This window comes from Manis pentadactyla, chromosome 6 (assembly GCF_030020395.1).
Source record: "Manis pentadactyla isolate mManPen7 chromosome 6, mManPen7.hap1, whole genome shotgun sequence".
In the NCBI taxonomy this organism is placed as follows: Eukaryota; Metazoa; Chordata; class Mammalia; order Pholidota; family Manidae; genus Manis; species Manis pentadactyla.
Window position 1 is genome coordinate 33,173,136 of NC_080024.1, and position 21,108 is coordinate 33,194,243.

The following is a 21,108-nucleotide window of genomic DNA, read 5'->3' on the forward strand; positions in this document are numbered from 1 at the left end:
CTCTCTTCTTCTTCTTCTGGTACCCCTATAATGAGGATATTGTTCCATTTGGATTGGTCACACAGTTCTCTTAATATTCTTTCATTCCTGTAGTTCCTTTTATCTCTCTTGGCCTCAGCTTCTCTGCATTTGTTCTTTGATTTATATTCCATTAATGGCCTCTTGCATCTCATCCATTCTGTTTTTAAGTCGTTCCAGAGATTGTTTTATTTCTGTATTCTCCCTCCTTAGCTCTTGCATATTTCTCTGCAAGTCCATCAGCATGGTGATGACCTTTATTTTGAATTCTCTTTCAGGAAGATTGGTTAAATCTATCTCCCCAGATTCCCTCTCAGGGGAGGATGTCTGAGTTATTCTGGTCTGGATCAGATTCTTCTGCCTTTTCATCGTGATAGAGGTAGTCGTAGGCAGTTGGCGCGTGTGTTAGCTGGGAGAATCAAGTTCCTTTGCACTTGCTCCTGGCCTTCCTTTCCTGGGAGAACGGCGACCCCTAGCATCTTGTGCTGGGCAGTTGTGCACAAACAGTGTCTTGGATTCTTGCCCGACCGCTGTGGAGTAAGCTCCACGCGGTTGCTGTGGGCGTGGCCGCTTTCAGGCTGATGCTCTGCTGTGGCGGGGCCGCGCCAGAGGGGGAACAGGAGGCAGGCTGTTTATCACCATGAGGGACCTCAGAGCTGTGCTGCTGCCCAGGGGGTTAGGGCACCTGGAGTTACCCGGGATTCCCAGCTGCTCGGCTGAGTGCACCAGGAAGCTTCCTTCCAGCTGTGAGGCTCCTGTCCCTTTAAGACTTTCAAAGATCACTTGCGTTTCTTTTGTCCCAGGGGTACCGGCTGTGGGGACCACTCTCAGGTTTTACTGCTCTGTTTCCCCAGTATACAGCACACCATGCACTGTATGTCTGTGCTCCCAGTGTGGATGACTAGGGCTGGTTATTTTGCAGTCCTGGGCTCCCTCTCCCTCCCCACTCCGACTCCTCTTCTCCCTCTGGTGAGCTGGGGTAAGGGGCACTCGGGTCCCGCTAGGCCTCGTCTTGTATCTTACCCCCTTCATGAGTCACTGGGTTCTCGCAGGTGTAGATGCAGTCTGGCTGTTGTCCTGTATCTTCTGGTCTCTCTTTTAGGAATAGTTGTATTTGTTGTATTTTCAAAAATATATATGTTTTTGGGAGGAGATTTCCGCTGTCCTACTCACGTCACCATCTTGGCTCTTCCTCCAAGGTTTCTTTTTTAGGTAATGAAAATATTCTGAAGCTGGACAATGGTGATGGTTGTACAACATTATGGAATGTACACTGTGCCACTAAACTGTACACTTAAAAATGGCTAAAATAGTAATTTATATTATGCGTATTTTACCACAATAAAAAGACCTATAATATACATATATATATACACATGTACACACACACTCAAACACAAGTGAGCAAAACAGAAGTGATTTACCATTAAGTAAATAAATTGTAAAATATTCAAACACATAATATCATTAACCATAGATCAAAAGACAGTATCAGGAAGACTGAAGTAAACTGATTTAAGACAAACTCTGTACCTCAGAATAAAAGGCAGGGAATTAACTCCATAGTGAAAAACATATACACACAAAGCTCTAAATATCCACATCCATAATTCACAAAAAGACAATCAATTTAATTAAAAGGAAGCTTCTATCAATTGAGTGTTTTTAAAACTGAATCAGAGAGGTCATTAGCTCTGAAAGCTCTACAATAGAGTTAAAAGGAAAAAGGTATTTAATAAATGATATACTACTACCTTTCAGCCCAAGGTCCTCTTTCACATGTAACATAGAGCTGTATTGCCTTCCAGCATCTCAGCGTGGCTACCTGTTGACTGCTAAGTTGTTTAAGAATACTATTATACCTTAAATTCTCTTGGCGGGCTTTTCGATTAAATGGCTCCACAAAAAACTCCTGAAAGAAAGAGCAATCAACGATAGCACTGAATCTTTATTTACAGGTACATTTAAATTTTAATACCATACTTTAAGAAACCTGACCCAATTCAATCATGTAGTAAAAGAAAGTAGCTAGCAACCAACAGGATTTTCTTATTCTATTAGAATAATTTTCTTTAATGAAGCATGATATGATCTTAGCCATAACCTATTTGTATTTTTTACAACTTAAGAAATAATCAACAATAAACATGTGAAGAACTTAAAGAATGTAAGGTACCTCAATAAAGGACTTTTAAACTTAGAATTACTTAACTTATACTGTCAAGTGAAATGGTTTTCCTCTGGGATCTTTTGATTTGTAAGGCATCTGGGATGACACTCAAGTTTAAGTAACACTGAAGGAATAATAACCTCATTCCATGCTACTATTGATGGCCCAAAAGGCAGTAGTAAAGACAAAAGAAATCTATAGGGGCAAATCTCTCACCCTGAGAAATTTCATCACTTGGATGGCTGCTTTCTGCATAGCATCCTAGCTAGCAAATGAATTCACATAGTTATTTCAGTTTTCAGGATAAAGTAGACTTTGTCAATGGGTCCTACCAAGATGAACTCTAAGCCCTGATTAAAATTCTAGAGTTTTCAAAGAAACAAGTGATAAGACTGACTTATCTAACTCACACAGATATTCATGTATTAGGAACTAAAATGACAGTATTAATTTGTTTCACACAAATCAACACTGAGCCACATTAAAAAGAGCAGTTAAATGACACGGATTTAGTCATGGATTTAAAAGACACCTTTTAGAGAGACAGTAAAACTGAGTGATTAAGAACATAAGCTTAGGAGTTAGACATAAACAGTTCTTTAAAATTTCTGTTTTCAATTACTCATTGCTAGTTTCTAAAACTATGATTAAATTTTGCATATTGATCTATCTTGTGTGCTGATTGTTGCTAAACTCATTAATCAAAAGAGATTTTTGGTAGATTCCTTAGGATTTTTTACATAGATAATCGTATTATCTGGAAATAGCTTTATTTTTCCTTCCCAATATAAATGCTTTTTATTTCTTTTTGTATTCTTATTTCATTTGCTAGGACTTACAGTATGATAGTGACTAGGAGTGATGAAAGTGGACATTCTGGCCTACTTCTCTTCTCACAAGGAGAGCACTCAGTTTTTTTTTTGTTTTTTTTTAAGGATCTAATAAATGATTTTATTCAGAATGTATTGTGCTCAAATTCATTTGTGTTTTTTTTTTTTGAGAGGGCATATCTTATATTTATTGATCAAATGGTTGTTAACAACAATAAAATTCTGTATAGGCGACTCAATGCGCAATCATTAATCAACCCCAAACCTAATTCTCAACAGTCTCCAATCTTCTAAAGTATAATGAACAAGTTCTTACATGGTGAACAAATTCTTACATAGTGAATGAGTTCTTACATGGTGAACAGTGCAAGGGCAGTCACCACAGAAACTTTCGGTTTTGATCACACGTTATGAACCATAAACAATCAGGTCAAATGTGAATATTCGTTTGATTTTTATACTTGATTTATATGTGGATCCCACATTTCTCCCTTTATTATTATTATTATTATTATTATTTTTAATAAAATGCTGAAGTGGTAGGTAGATGTAAGATAAAGGTAGAAAATTTAGTTTAGTGTTGTAAGAGAGCAAATGTAGATGATCAGGTGTGTGCCTATAGACTATGTGTTAATCCAAGCTAGACAAGGGCAATAAAACATCCACAAATGCAGAAGATTTCTCTCAAAATAGGGGGGGAGAGGTTCTAAGCCTCACCTCTGTTGATCCCCAATTTCTCACCTGATGGCCCCCCTGCGACTGTGCCTGTCTTAGGTTGTTCCTCCCTTGAGGAGTCTTACCCGTCTCTGGCTAACCAGTCATCTTCCGGGGCCATACAGGGAGATGTAAAGTTGGTAAGTGAGAGAGAGGCAATACTGTTTGAAAAGGTTAGCTTTTTACTTCTTTGCAGATTTATGCCCTTTGGCTTCTATGCCCAGCATTTGTCTTGAGGTATCTTTAGCACTTGGAGGAATTATGATACTCAGTAAATTTGATATGAGGCACAAATTCTATTTAAGGGTTGTAATTAGGAAGGAAGAAGAAAAGCTATAGAGGTAGCAGACAGAAGAAAACATAGGGGGATTGATTATTTCTTTGACATATCTTCTTGTAGAGTATTTTAAGCATGTATAGGTTTTAAACTACTAATTAAATTGCACACACACATCAACATAATAGGAATACAGTTACATAACCAAAGCAGATCTGTAATTACCAGCCATCTCCAGTGAGGCCAAAAAAACCAGTTAGGCACCCTAGGCATTTGTGAAAATTTGTCTATGAAATGATGGATATTGTCCAACTGTACTTGAACAGTCTGAGAGAAATCAGACAAATTAAAACAGCCCATTCCTGGGAACTGTTCACATCCCATATGTTCTTTTAATGAGCACTCAGTTTTTTACCATTAAATATAAAGCTAGCTGTAAGATTTTTGTAGAGATCTAGGCAGTTCCCTTCTGTTTCTTGTTTGCTGAGAGCTTTGATCATAACTGGATGTTGAATTTTGTTAAATGCTTTTTCTACTGATATGTAGCCCATTATATTAATTAGTTATCACATGTTGAACCAGCCTTGTATTCCCAAGATTAACTCTACCTGGTTGTGATGTATTTTTTTTTTTTAATATTTGCTGTATGTGATTTGCACCTATATTCTAGAGGGGTATTTAGCTTGCAGTTTTCTTGTACTATTTTTGTATGATTTAATATGAGGGTAACAGTGACCTTATATAATGAGTTAGGAAGTGATACAACTTTTCTATTTCCTAAAGAGATTGTGAGGAATTGGTGTAATTTCTCCATTAAATGTGTGGTAGAATTTGCCAGGGAAACTACAGGGCCTGAAGTTTTTCCTTTTGGAAGGTGTTTAAGTACAAACTCAACTTCTTTGCTAGATAGGAGACTATTTAGGTTATCATCTTGTTTTTTAATTAATTTTTGGAAATTTCTGTTTGTCAAGAATTGACCCATTTCATTCAAGTCATCTTATTTATGTGCATACATTGGTTTGCAGTAGTCCCTTATTATCATGCTGATTTTTGTGAAGTCAGTGGTGAAGCCCCCCTCCTTTAATTCCTAATATTAGTAACTTTTTCCTTTTCTTTTTTTCCTTTGTCAACGTGATTAGAAGTTTATTAATTTTATTGATATTTTGAAGAACTAGATTTTGGCTTCATTTATTTTCTCTACTGTTTTCTGCTTTACAATTTCATTGATTTATTTTATCTTTATTAGGTTTCTTATTTAGAAACAAATTTAGATTAGTTTAAATTACTTTTTCTAGTTTCTTATGGTAGAAATAAACTATTAGTTTACGGCCTTTCTTCTTTTCTAATACAAGTGTTTAGTGCTATAAATTCTCTCTAAGCACTAATATATACCCAGCCACCTTAGAGATAGCTACCATGAGTTTAACAGACTTTTTACATAATCACCATGTATAGAACATTTTGATATTAGTTTTTTAAATTTTATTGATCAGTGGTTTTCTTCCAATTCTGAAATAGTTTTCAGACAAACAAGAGGAAACACTGTTTTCAAAGTTCATACTTGTTAATATTCTTATTTGAATATTAAGTGTTTAAAATCAACATAAAAAACTGTATGATGTTTTTAACATTGAGTAGGTTTTACCTGAAACTTGAGCTTGCTTTCTCCTCCTTCCCGGTCTCGTCTATGCATATTCACCATTAAGGCTTCATAACAATCCTTCCAGTAAAGTGCCATGTTCTCACGACCATCATAAAATGTGTGGGTTTCATATTGCTTCATATAAGGTACAATCTTATAAAAATATATACATATATATACAGAAAATTTAATATATACTTCTATAAGATTGATGATTTAGTCAAAAAATTTCACTCAAAAAGATAGCACTTACATATTTTTCAATGTAAACTTGCCATTCATTTGAACTGCAATATTCTTGAAAATCTTCAAAAAATGAGGAGCTACCATTGGTAAAAGGAAATGAGGGCAGGTGCAAGTTCATGAAGAGAAGCTCATAAACTTTGGAAACCAGGGTACGGAGAAGGGGAATCAGAAATGAGTAAATTTCAGTCTGTTCCTTGATGGATTGACTTAGAACATATTCCAGCTTCCCTAAAATGTAACACGCTTCTTCTTGATTTTCAATCACTTTGGTCTGAAGAAGGGTATTTAGCTTAGCTGATGCCATTGCACAAACCTGAGGAAAATAGTATAGGTGAGAAAGAGCAGAATGACGCAGACATTTCATGATAGCAAAAGTTCTCTGGTTCTTCTTGAAGATTTTTTTGGGGGGGTTTCTCTTTCTTTAAAAAATTATAAAAGTAACCCATGTTTAATTTGGAATATATAGAAAAGGTGTGGTAGATAATTCATCACCCCAACATCTATTCCATTCCTTCTTATAGTGTTCAAGGATGGGGGATGATTCCATCTGTAGTTCTAACAATAGGTCCTAAGAGATGCAAGCCAACCAGAATATCCAACATCTTTCCACAGGGACTGGTTTAGATAACTGATCTTTCAGTCAATTCATGTCACTGTCTTTGTCACAGGGATTCCATCAGGGATGGCCTTATCAACACAATAACTGTCAAGAATTACGAAGGGTCTTAGATTTTAACTTACCTCCAAACTATCAAGTTAGCCTGTCAGTTCCTCATATGCTAGCAGAAGACATGAAACTCCTGGGTCAGAAACAAAGATCTACAGCAACAGCAACAGCTAGAATATCAGCATTTGCCCTCAATCCCTGAACTGCAATTCTTCTAGTGAAAGATGAACAGAACTTCATGATGCCTGCACAGGTAGTGACTACATTATAGAAGAGGAGCCCCAAGCATAGGGAACCCAATTCTTTTACATTAGGCAATAAGCTTGCGGGAAGTTTTCCTTGGAGACAGACATTATTAAACTGGAAATTAAACAAACATGCTTTTTTGCTCTGGAGGAAGAGATGATTTCTGTCTTTTTAAGTTATTCACTTAAAAAGATAGTTCATAACATAAGACACCTATTTCTAGGTGGATAAAAAAGAATATTACAATGAACATCTATATATACAAAGATTGCTCAGTATTTTAGATTATCTTAAGATACAGTTTTAGAGTAGAATTACTAGAGAAAGAACAAAATCAGTTTTTAAATTTCATAGTTTTTATTTTTAAATTGCATTTAAACAGCTGTACAATTTAAACTTCTACAATTCATGTATAGGAAAGCCCATTCTCTTATTTAGCTTTTCTGCATTTTCCATGTTTTTACAATGAACATGTGTTACTGTTATGATTAAGAAAAAAAAACCCATTTTTTAAAAAGTTGGTAATATGGAGAAATGAATTCACAATTTTAAAAGAAAACAAAATTATCAAAATATATGATGACTTCAACTGTCTGAAAAAGAAACACAGAAAAAAATACTAAAATACTGACAGTTGTTTTCTCTTTGTACTAAAGGATGATGAGTGGTTTATCTTTTTCTCTTTATGTTTTTGTGTATTTTTCCATAATGAACAAGTGTAACATTTACAATTACAAAAAAAAAAAATCTATTGAAAAGTATGGCCTTTTTAAAGTGGGGCAACCTTATGGAATTTTAACCTCTCCATGTTCTTATAAACATTAAGCAAGTTTACATGTATTAGAAACCATCCCCCTACCTGGATCCCCTTGCCCCAATTACTTAAAAACCTCAATATCAAAAGAAAATAAAAAGAGCCAATAAATAGCTTAGCTATGGGATACATCCCTTAACTAATTCACTCCAGGTTCTCAAAAGAATCCAATGTAAATAAAGATGACAGATTAAAATTCACATGGAACTTGTCCAACCTTTATATTTTTTTATTTAAAATAGAAATAATAAATATTCCTTGGGTCCATATTTTATTTACCTTTACTTTGGAAAGCTAGCACAGTGCTAAAACTTGGTAGGTATCAGTAAGTGTCTGATAAATGAAAAATACTCAAGAATATAAAACTGTAAGTTAGTAAAGTAACAGAAAAGGATATAAAAGAAACAACTTAAACTATAATTTTCCTATATATGCAAGCCCTAAACTGCACAAGTATAAACAGTCTATGCAGGCTGTATACCTCCCAGCTACCTAAATATAGATGATATGAGTAATGCCTTTTAATATAATCTCTCTATATATAATTTAAAAGGAAACCTTAAAATTAAATTGAATGATAAACATCAAAAAAAATAATCATCTGCCTCTCAAGCTTCTTTCTCATCTCAGAAAACTGAAACAAGCGAAATCATGGATATTTTTGGAACTAATAAATAAGGATTAAAATATTGAAAATAATTTAGCAATAACACAAATAATTACTATGTTGCATTCAAAGACAGTAAACAAGGTAAAAATGACAAACCTGCAAATCACCCCGTCCAATGAATCCTAGAAGCAACTGGATTTGAATTTGAGAAAGTTTTGCCCATATTGGACTTTCAGAATACCAAACTGACAGGCCGTCAAAGAGCAGCATCATATCCTCTAAGAGCTATCACAAAGGAAAAATTAAGAAATAAAAACATTCAAGTTTTAAATCTACTAATAAGGAATTTTCTACAAAGTAATACAAATCACAAATATTTCAAAGCTAGTTTAATGTGGAGTCGGTAAAACCCAAAAGGATTATCCTAGTAATAGCTAACAAAATCTGTGACTATTTATCACATCTTATCTGTGTTTACTGCATGTGATTAAATATTTATGCTCTGAAAAGAGAGAGTACAAAATTTCATTCTTTGAATAAAATCACTGACCACCAGAAAAATAATTTCAAAGAGATATTACTCTACCTTTTCAGTCCACATGTTAGAATTAACAAGTCCCTCTGACTGCAGAAAGTCCTGTATGATCAGCATGAGTCGGAAGGCATTTTCAGCAGTTACTGGATTAAGTTTTGCTTCTCTGTTTTCTGTGACAGCCCATTCTAACATCTTCTGTAGCAAACTAAGTGCAAAACAAAATCCTCTTAAAACCATTTGAAGTTTAGAAAAATAGTAGGACATTAAGAAAAGTTTTATTAATAGGATTGTATCTTCAAAGATACACTATCACTGGCAGGTATCAGAGGACACTATGTATGGAATTTAAAATAAAGCAACTATTTAATCTCTGGAGTATCTACTTTTAAAGCACATAATAACTAAAAGGTGAAGTAAGTTATGTTTTATTTCACTATAGAAAGCTATGAAAATAATCCAAATTCCAGTCTCCATAAAGTACTTAAAAATGTCTCTAAAGCAAGAAAACAGGAATGCTAGAAAAGAAAGCTTTATTATACCTTACAGAGGCTCTAGCCCTGCAGGGAACTCAAAATGTTTTAGAGAAGTAATTATCATGGAAATACTACTTCTGTTAGCATGTAAACACTCAAACTTGGACAAGCCTGTAGAACACAATGCCCCTAGTGCTTAGATATAGAAAAAAAAAAACAATTTAAAGAACAAAGAGTATGTATTCACTAAAACCCAAATTAATTTAAGATTTAAAACTCACACTGGAGTTAGTTTTGGATTTCTCTCCAGATATCAAGTGAATGGCAATAGAGAAAGGGGCTGAACACAAAACCCCTCCTTTTCTCTCACTATACCCACTGAATATTGAACAAATATTCAACAAATAATATTATTCAAAAATAATTCCCTCCACTGCAAAGGGGGAGAGGAATTCACAAACTGAGTGCTTACATTAGTTTTATTTCATCTGATGGTCGCAGTAGTTCACTGGACATTCCTGGTTTAGTTAGTGCCGAAAACACTTGCCCGCGTTCAATCCAAGTATCATCATCAGATTTTTCTAGTCCCTTACACATTATATAGTTCAAAATATTTGTCAGTAATTGAAGAAGCTCCTCCTCACATCTCTAATAAAAAGATAAAATATTACTAGAGGGAGGTGTAAAATACACATAATAAGAATCATCACAATCACTGAGGATTTTCGGGAAAAGATGGCAGAGTAGACAAGAAGGAAACCTCTTCCCACATACACACCATGGAAGCAACTACATCAAAAACAATTAAACCTGAATATGATCTGAAGACTGTGAAACAGACCATCTACATCTGGTGAAGAATAGAAGCCCACACAGAGAGGGCTAAAGAGGCGAACACACGCTATCGATTGGGACACAAGCCCTTCCTCCATCCCAGCCCTCAAATGTGAGGGAGAGGAATGGAGCAGGGAGGGGATAAGCACTCAGGAACTTTGCAAACCTGGCCCTGGAGATCTTCTCTGGGAGCATGAGTTCACATTGCACTGGGCTTTGGTGATTAACAGGGCTAGATACCAAGGAGAGTAAGAGCATTCTTGCAAGGCTGAGAATCCTACTGCTTGTGGAGGATAGGCACGTGACCTCAGTCCCACGGAAACCCAACACAGAGGCAGCAGTTTGAAATATTTACCAACAGCAGAAGGGTGCCAGAGGGACAGGGGTCAGAGAGAGTTTTCTCCACAGGAGAAAGGGCAGGTGGGCAACACTTTCCCAGCCCTCCTTCAGCACAACTCTTTGGGGACATGTAAGAGCCACCCAAACATTCCAAATCCCCTCACTATGGTTCAGCCCCAAGGTGCTTCCATGCATGCGTGCCTGGCTTAATTGGCCTAGAAGCAGTCCAATTTTGCTGCCTGGTAGATGAAGAGAGACTTTACTGCCTGGCAGGTACTGTGAGTCATTACCAACTTTTCTGGCCCTCTATCAGCCCAACTTGGGAGGCAACTACAGGAGACAGCTCCAAACACTCCCTCTCCTTGCTGGTGGCCAAGCCCATGCTACACTGGCCCTCAAAGCAGCCCTGCCTACCCTATCAGGCCACCCTGCCAATAGCAACTGCAGCTCCACTGCAAAGGAGAGCCAGGCACAGGTTAGCAAAGAGTCTTCAGTTTCTGGGCACCACAGGACACCTTCTTCATAAAGCTATTGCTCTCTAGACCAGGAGGCATGGTGGATCTATCTGATAAAAAAGGATGCAACACAGGCAAAATGAAAAGGCAGAGGAATATGTTCCAAAGAAAACTACAGGATACAACAGCAAGAAGAGATTTAAATGAAACAGAACACCAATCTTCTTGATAAAGATTTCAAAGTAACAGTTATAAATACGCTCACTGATTTGTGGTGATGTATTGATGATCACAGGGAATACTTCACCAAAGAGATAGAAGAGTGGAAAAAGAACCACACTGAGCTGAAGAACACAGTAACTGAAATGAAAAATACAACGGAGTTAATAAACAACACAATTCTGCAAGTAGAGGAGATAATCAGTGAGATGGAATTAGACAACAGAAAAACAACAAAGCTGAGGAACACAGAGAAAAAAGAATCTCTAGTACTGAGAGGATGCTGAGAGCTGTGTGAAAACTCGAAACAAAACAGTATTGCATAATATGTGTACCAGAAGGAGAAGAGAGAGACAAACAAGTAGAAAGTCTCTTTGAAGAAATAATTACTTGAAAACGTCCCCCACTGGGGAAAGGAAATAGACACACAGGTCCTGGAAGTGCAGAGAGCCCTAACCAAAAGGAACCCCAGGAAGATAGCACATAGAATAATAATTAAAATGACAAAGACTAAGGGTAAGAGAGGGTATTGATAGCAGCTAGACAGAGGCAAAAAATTATTTAAAAGGGAAATCACATAAGGTTCTCAGATTTCTCAGCAGAAACATTACAGGCCAGAAGAGAGTGGCATGAAATATTTAATGTATTAAAACAAAATGTCTTTCAACCAAGAATCCTCTACACAACAAGGTTATCATTCAGAATTGGTGGAGAGATTAAAAGTTTCCCAGATAAACAAGTTAAAAGAATTCATCACCACTAAACCGGCCTTATAAGATATGTTAAAGGGACTTCTGTAGATGGAAATGTTCTTAAGTGCAAATATTTTTCATCAGTGAAAATGAACTACAGTGAAGATAGTAGACCAATTACTAACTGCAAACTTAAAATTTTTTTAAAGAGGAAAAAAGTAGTAAATCAACTATACACAAAACCAGTCATGAGATACACACAAAAAGTGCCTACTATCACATTAAATACATAAAGTGTGCAGGAGGAAAAGAATAAAAAAGAAGTACTTTTAGATTATGTTTGAAAAAGAGCAACCATCAACTTACTATAGACTATTATTTAGGAAACTATTCACGAGGCTTATAATAACCACATACCTAAAGCCTATAATAGAAAAACTAAAAATTCAGAAAGAGAAATCCAATCACAGCATTAAATAAAATCATCAATTACAAGAGACTAGTATAAGACAGGAAAAAAGGAACAGAAAGGAGCTATAAAAACAACCAGAAAACAATAAAATGACAATACATACATTATCAATAATTACCTTAAATGTAAATGGACTGAATGCACCAATCAAAAGACACGGGGAGGTAGAATAGATAAAGAAACTAGAATAGATAAAGATAAAAAAATAGATAAAGAGTCATCTATATGCTGCCTGTAAGAGACTCATTTCAGACCTAAAGACATACACAGACTGAGTATGGATTGAAAGATAGAGAAAGTGAATGTGAAGGGATGGAATAAAATATTTCATACAAATAAAAGGGAGGAAAAAAGGAGTAGCAGCATTTATGTCAAACAAAATTGACTTCAAAACAAAGAAAGTAACAAAAGATTTAAAAAAGGACATTATATAATGATAAGTGATCAGTCCAACAAGAGGATATAAGAATCATAAATATTAAAACACCCATAAGAAGCACCTAAAATATAAAGCAAATACTAACAGAACTAAAGGGAAAAATAGACAGCAACATAGTCATATTAGGAGAGTTTAACATCCCCACTTACATCAGTGGATTGATCATCCAGACAAAAAAGGCACATTAGACCAGATGGACTTACCAGTTATATACAGAAAATACAAAAGCAGCAGGATACACATTTTATTCAAGTCCAATGAAGATTCTCCAGAAAAGATCACAGATTAGGCCACAAAAGGAGCCTTAATAAATTCAAAGATTGAAATTGTAATGAGCATTAACAGATCACAATGGTATAAAACTAACAATCAATTACATGAAGAAAACAAAACAACACACACACACAGAGGCTAAACAGCATGCTTCTAAATAATCAATGGATCAATGAACAAGTCCAAGAGGAAATCAAACAATACATGGAGACAAATGATAACAGAAACACAATGGTTCAAAACATGTGGGGTGCTACAAAAACAAGGTAAGTATATAGCAATACAAGTGTACCTCAAGAAACAAGAACAATCCCAAATGAACAATCTTAAGTCACAACTGAAGAAACTAGAAAAAGAACAAATGAAACCCAAAGTTAGTAGAATGAGAGTCATAATAAAATGTCAGAACAGAAATGAATAATATAGAGAATAAGAAAACAACAGAAAAAAATCAGTGAAACCAAGAGCTTGTTCTTCAAAAAGATAAACAAAACAGATAGACCCCTAGGCAGACTTATAAAGAAAAGAGAATACATAAATACACAAAACAGAAACAAAAAAGGAAGAGTTACAACTGACATCACAGAAATACAAAGAATTAGAGAATTCTATGAAAAATAACATGCCAATAAATCAGACAACCTAGAAAAAAATTAAGAAATTCATAAAAAAGAACAACCTTCCAAGACTGAGCAAGAAAGAAGCAGATTATCTAAACAGACCAATGACGATTAACAAAATTGAACTGGTAATCAAAAAACTTCCAACAAAGAAAAGTCCAGTACCAGATGGCTTCACAGCTGAACTCTACTAAACATTTAAAGAAGAGCTCATATCAATCCTTCTTAAAGTATTCCAAAAAGAGGAGAGGAATACTTCCAAACTCATGTTTAAGGTCAGCTTCACTCTAATACTAAAACCAAAGACAAAACAAAAAAAAAAGAAAATTACAGACCAATATCCCTAATGAATGCAAAAATCCTCAACAAAATATTAGCAAACCAAATTCAAAAACATATCAAAAAGATCATCCATCATAGCCAAGTGATATTTATTCCAGGGATGTGAGGATGGTACAATATTTGAAAATCCATCAACATCATACACCACATCAACAAAAAGGGTAAAAACTATATGATCATATCAATAGATGCTGAAAATGCATTTGACATCTATTTATGTCAACATAAAAATGGTCAACAAAATGGGTATCGAGGAAATGTACCTCAGCATAATAAAGGCCATACACAACAAACCCACAGCTAACATCATACTTAATGGCAAAAAGCTGAAAACTTTTCCTCTAAGATCAGGAAAAAGACAAGTATGTCCTCTCTGACCACTTTTATTCAACATAATACTGCAGGTCATAGCCACGGCAATGAGACAAATAAAGAGATAAAAAGGCATCCAAATTAGAAGGTAATAAGTAAAATGGTCACTACTTATAGATGACATATAGAAAACCCTAAAGAGTGTACCAAAAAACTATTAGAACTAATACATGGGTTCAGCAAAGTTGCAGGATACAAAATTAATACACAGAAATCTGTTGTGTTCCTATACACTAAAAAAGAACTAGCAGAAGGAGAAATTAAGAAAATAACTCCATTGACAATTGCACCAAAAAGAATAAAAAACCTAGGAATAAACCTAACCAAGGAGGTGAAAGACCTACACTCTGAAAACTATAAGACACTGATGAGGGAAACTGAGACAAAAATAAATGGAAACTATCCCATGCTCATGGATAGGAAGAATTAATATTGTCAAAATGGCCATCCTGCAGAAAGCACTTTACAGGTTCAATGCAATCCCTATCAAAACACCAGAACATTTTAAATGAAATGAGCAAACAATCCTAAAATTCATATGGAAGCACAAAGACCCGCAACAGCCAAAATAATCCTGAGAAAGAACAAACCTAGGGGGATTACACTTTCTGACTTCAAGCTATATTACAAAGCTACAATAATCCAAACAGTATGATACTGGCACAAGAATGGATCCACAGACAAATGGAACAGAATACAGAGCCTAAGTATAAGCCCACACAGGTATAGTCAATTAATATATGATAAACGACCTGTGAATATACAATGGAGAAAAGGCAGCCTTTTCAACAAGCAGTGCTGGGAAAACTGGACAGCTACATGAAAGAGAATGAAACACAATTACTGTCAAACTCCATACAGAAAAATAAACTTGAAATGGATTAATGATCTAAATATAAAACATGAAACCATAAAACTCTTATAAGAAAACATAGGCAAAAATCTCTTGAACATAAGCATAAGCAATGTTTTTTATCCTGAACATAATCTCCCTGTGAAGGGAAACAAAATAAAAAATCAACAAGTGGGACTCCATGCAAAGAACATCAGCAGAACAAAAAGGCAACCTACAGTATGGAAGAATATATTCGTAAATGACTTGTCCCATAAGGGGTTAACATCCAAAATACATAAAGAACTCATAAGCCTCAATTCCAAAAAAACAAATAACCCGTGTAAAAAATGGGCAGAGGACCTGAACATTTTTCCAAAGAAGAAATACAGATGGCTAACAGGCACATGAAAAGATGTTCCACATTGTTCATCAACCAACAAGGAAATGCAAGACAAAACCACAATGAGATATCATCTCACACCAGTTAGAATGGCCAAATTCAAAAGACAAGAAATGTTTTGGCAAAGGATGTGGAGAAAAGGGAACCCTCCTACACTGTTGGTGGGAATGTCAATTAGTGCAGCCACTATGGAAAGCAAAAAACGAAAAATAGAAATACCATACGACCTAGTAATTTCACCTCTAGGAATCTACCTGAAGATAACAAAACAACTGATTCGAAAAGATATATGCACCCTTAAGTTACTGTCACATTATGTACAACAGTCAAGATACAGAATCAACCAAACTGTCTGTCAATAGATAGATGGATAAAGAAGATGTGGTACATATACAAAATGGAACTTTCCTCAGCCATAAAAAGAATGAAATCCTCCATTTGCTAAAACATGGAGAACTTACAGGGTATTATACTAAGTGAAATAAGCCAGGCAGAGACAGAAAAATGCTATTTGATTTCACTTATTTGTGGAATCTAAAAGAGAACAAAAGAAAATGAACAAAATAGACATAGACTCACAAATATTGAGAAGTGAATGGAGGTTATTATGGGGGAGGGGTTGGGGTGAGTGGGTGGGGATGAGGAGGGGAATAAAGGGGCACAAAAATTTTCAGTCATAACACAGGGATGGTAATAAAGCAAGGAGAGAGTAGTTAATGGTTCTGTAACATCTTCCTATGTCAACCTATGTTGACAGTAACTCCATTAGTTGCGGTGAGAATTTAATAATGTGTCTGACTGTTGAACCACTGTATACTTGAAACCAACAAAAGATTGTGTATCAACTATACTTCAATAAAAAAGGAATCATCACACATAATGATCATAACCATTTAACATATTATTAAAGTTTGTTAATGAATCTGGACATTTACTAGGTAGGCCCTTAGAGATACAGTAAGAATTGGACTCAACCGTTAAGATACTCACAATTTAGTGCTTAAAGGTCTCTAAATCTTGTTTCATGTGCTTTACAATATGAACATGAAATTGTCAACAATTACACATTTCTAAGGATTAGAAGAGTATGATAGACAAAGGAAAATAAGAGCATTTGGACAAATAAGGAATCTTACCTCTTGGCTTTCAAGTAAAGAGAAATCATCACTGAAGCCTGTATCATTTGTAATGCTGCTTTCTTTGTCAGACTGCCCAGAAAATGGTTTAGAAGACTCTATTGGGGATGGTGTGCTAGGCAGACTGTCTGGCATTTGATTTCCAATATCACCCAGTTCACATGAGTCAATTCCACTGAAATCTAAACTCAAATGTGAGAGGTTATTATGCCAGAATTCTTCTTGATTCTCTGATTTAAAAGATAACACTCTCACTGAACTATCTTCTTGAAATAATGGTGTGTTTGAGTCTAAAGAATGTCTGTCTTCTAAACTCCACTGATCTGAAGACTTGTTAGCTGAGGCAGAAGTGTCGGTTTTTTCTTCATCAGTCTTTTCATCAAAGTTCCTCTTAATACCTTCAGCTGATACAAGTTTATCATTGTCTTTCATCAAAACAGTCCTAATTTGCTTCTGAAAAGTATTTCCATTTTCAAAATTATCTTTTAAAAAAAGCCTAACTAAAGTGTCTTGCCAACCCACTTGTTGAGATATTTGATGCGCTGCATCTGTCTGGGACTGTAAAATCTGTAAAATCTGCAAAGAGATTGAGAATACAAAAGTATACAGTATGTTAGCAGTAACAGTTTCTTTTCAGTTTAATGACAAAGTAAATTAATGAGAAATATAGGAGGATAAATTTCAAAAGAATATGTTTTAACTGGATTATAAACATTGGAGGGCAGATATTGTGTTTTTAACTAATCTGTATATAACTCAATATACAGACTAGGGATGTAATTAAAAATTTGCTAAAAGATAAAATGATCCTCCACATATCAACATATTCTGTTAGTAATTTAATTTGGTCAGATAGAAAGTATAAGTAAAATGAAGGTATCCACAAAATGTAATAAAGTTATAACCTCTAAATTAAATACTCTCCATTAGCTTACTATATTTGTTTAGCAAATATTGAGCACCTACTGTGTGCTGGGCACAGTTTTGGCTCTAGGATTAGGGGAATAAACAGGACACACAGGACTCTCATAACACCTAGGTACTCCACTAGAGGGTATCATGTTTAGTGAAATAAGTCAGGCAGAGGAAGGGACTAGTGGTTACCAAAAGGGAGGGTAGGTGGGGAGGTAGGGAGAGGTGGATTGTGTGGTATCATGATTGGTGCACATGGTGTATGTGGGGTCACAGGGAAGACAGTGTAGCTCAGAGAAGACAAACAGGGACTCTGTGGCATCTTACTACACTGACGGACAGTGACTGCACTGGGGAACGGGGGTGGACCTCGTTAATAGGGGTAAATGTAATAAGCACATTGTTTTTCTTGTGAAGCATTCATGAGTGTATGTCAATGACATCTTATTAAAAAAAAAACAAAAAAGAAAAACCTAGGTACTTCAAAAATAGAGTTCCCACCTCATTTTTTTTTCCAGGCAAAGTTAATGGTTGCTTTAGCAAAAACATTATTTTTCATTCACTTTATATTGTACAAACAAAACAAAACCTAAACTTTAGTTTGAAAAAACTAATTCCAATTAGATGGACACTGCTATTAACTGTAATAAGATAATGAGATTAAAGAGTAGACAATGACATGGCTACACTGCCAATGGACTTCAGGTTTTTTAGATTAAACCATGTTCTCAAACACTATCGGAAATTCAGGTAAGATCTTTATTTTGGTGTTATTAATACAAAATTACATAAGTAACACTGTGGTTACTAGATTGCCTCCATTATCAAGTCCCCACGACATACCCAATTACAGTCACTGTCCATCAGCGAAGTAAAATGCAATAGAGTCCATACTTGTCTTCTCTGTGCTATATGGCCTTCCCCGTATCCCGCGCTATATATGTCTCCTAATCATAATGCTCGTTTTTACCCTTATCATTGCCTTCCCACCCATTCTCCCCAGTCCCTTTCCCTTTGGTAACTGTTAGTCCATTCTTGGGTTCTGTGATTCTGCTGCTGTTTTGTTCATTCAGTTTTTTCTTTGTTCTTATACTCCACAGATGAGTGAAATCATTTCATACTTCTCTTTCTTCACCTGGCTTGTTTCAATGAGCATAATGACCTCCAACTCCATCCATGTTGTTGCAAATGGTAGGATCTGATTTCTTCTTATGACTGAATAATATTTCATCTCTTCTTTAACCATTCATCTACTGATGAACACTTAGGTTGCTTCCATTTCTTGGCAATTGGAAACAGTGCTGCAATAAATAAAAGGGTCCATAAGTCTTTTTCAAACTGGGCTGCTGCATTCCTAGGGTAAATTCCTATGAGTGGAATTCCTGGGTTAAATGGTATTTCTATTTTGAGCTTTTTGAGGAACCTCCATATTGCTTTCCACAATGGTTGAACTAATGATTCCCACCAGCAGTGTAGGAGGGTTCCCCTTTCTCCACATCCTCGCCAACATTTGTTGTTGTTTGTCTTTTGGATGGTGACCATCCTAACTGGTGTGAGGTGATATCCCACTGCGGTTTTAATTTGCATCTCTCTTATGATTAGCAATGTGGAGCATCTTTTCATGTGCCTGTTGGCCATCTGAATTTCTTCTTTGGAGAAGTGTCTGTTCAGATCCCCTGCCCATTTTTTAATTGGATTATTTGCTTTTTGTTTGTTCAGGTGCATGAGGTCTTGGTATATTTTGGATGTCAACCCCTTATAATATATGTCATTTATATATTCTCCCATATTGGAGGATGCATATTTGTTCTACTGATAGTGTCCTTTGTTGTACAGAAGTTTTTTAGTTTGATATAGTCCCACTTGTTAATTTTTGCTTTTGTTTCCCTTGCCCAGTGACATATGCTCATGCTGAAGTTTTTCATGTTTATAAAAAAACAGAGTTTTGCCTACATTTTCTTCGAAGAGTTTTATGGTTTCATGACTTACATTCAGGTTTTTGATCCATTTTGAGTTTAGTTTTGTGTATGGGGTTAGACAGTAATCTAGTTTCGTTCTCTTATATGTAGCTGTCCAGTTTTGCCAACACTAGCTGTTGAAGAGGCTGTCATTTCCCCATGTATATCCATTGCTCCTTTATCATACATTAATTGACCATATATTCTTGGGTTAATATATGGACTCTATATTCTGTTCCACTGGCCTATGGGTCTGTTCTTGTGGCAATACCAAATTGTCTTGATTCCTGTGGCTTTGTAGTAGAGCTTGAAGTTTGGAAGCAAGATCCCCCCTGCTTTATTCTTTCTTCTCAGGATTGCTTTGGCTATTTGAGGTCTTTTGTGGTTCCATATGAATTTTAGAACTATTTGTTCCAGTTCGTTGAAGAATGCTGTTGGTATTTTGATAGGCATTGCATTGAATCTGTAGATTGCTTTAGGCAGGATGGCCATTTTGACAATACTAATTCTTCCTGCCGAAGAGCACGGGATGAATTTCCATTTGTTAGTGTCCTCTTTAATTTCTCTTACGACTGTCTTGCAGTTTTCAGGGTATAGGTCTTTCACTTCCTTGGTTAGGTTTATTCCTAGGTATTTTATTCTTTTTGATGCAATTGTGAATGGAATTGTTTTCCTCATTTCTCTTTCTGCTACTTCATCATTATTGTACAGGAAAGCAACAGATTTCTGTGTATTAATTTTGTATTCTGCAACTTCGCTGAATTCAGATATTAGTTCTAGGAGTTTTGTAGTGAATTCTTTAGGTTTTTTTATGAACAATATCATGTCATCTGCAAATAGGGACACATTAACTTCTCTCTTACCAGTCTGGATGCCTTTTATTTCTTTGTGTTGTCTGAATGCCCTGGCTAGGACATCCAGTACTATGTTGAATAACAGTGGGGAGAGTGGGCATCCCTGTCTTGTTCCTGATATTAAAGGAAAAGCTTTCAGCTTCTCACTGTAAGTATGATGTGGCTGTGGGTTTGTCATATATGGCCTTCATTATGTTGAGGTACTTGCCCTCTATAACCATTTTGTTGAGAGTTTTTATGATGAATGGTTGTTGAATTTTGTCAAATGCTTTTTCTATGTCAATGGAGATTATCATATTGTTTTTTTCCTTCTTTTTGTTGGTGTGCAGGATGATGTTGATGGATTCTTGAATGTTGTACCATCCTTGCATCCCTGGTATGAGTCCCACGTGATCATGGTGTATGATCCTCTTGATGTATGTTTGAATTCGGTTTGTTAATATCTTGTTGGGTATTTTTGCATCTATGTTCATCAGGGATATTGGTCTGTAGTTTTCTTTTTTTGTGGTAGCTTTGCCTGGTTTTAGTATTAGAGTAATGATGGCTTCATAGAATGAGTTTGGAAGTATTCCCTCTTCTTCTATTTTTTTGAAAACTTTAAGGAGAATGGGTACTATCTCTTCTCTAAATGCCTGATAGAATTCAGCAGTGAATCCATCTGGTCCGAGAATTTTGTTCTTGGGTAGTTTTCTGAGTGCTGACTTAATGTCATTC

General features: G+C 35.6%; 1 protein-coding gene across 8 annotated transcripts in view; it reads right to left on the minus strand.

The window, feature by feature from the left end:
- NBEAL1 (neurobeachin like 1) overlaps positions 1-21,108 on the minus strand; it is a 240,173-nt gene that overhangs the window by 96,445 nt on the left and 122,620 nt on the right. For all 8 annotated transcript variants that reach the window (XM_057503678.1, XM_057503677.1, XM_057503676.1 and 5 more), the window contains 7 exons: positions 16,671-17,246; positions 9,715-9,890; positions 8,821-8,974; positions 8,391-8,519; positions 5,905-6,210; positions 5,655-5,804; positions 1,773-1,930 (listed from right to left, as the gene is read on the minus strand). In XM_057503678.1, the coding sequence (XP_057359661.1) occupies positions 1,773-1,930; positions 5,655-5,804; positions 5,905-6,210; positions 8,391-8,519; positions 8,821-8,974; positions 9,715-9,890; positions 16,671-17,246 (1,649 nt within the window). The remainder of the gene's footprint in view (positions 1-1,772; positions 1,931-5,654; positions 5,805-5,904; positions 6,211-8,390; positions 8,520-8,820; positions 8,975-9,714; positions 9,891-16,670; positions 17,247-21,108) is intronic.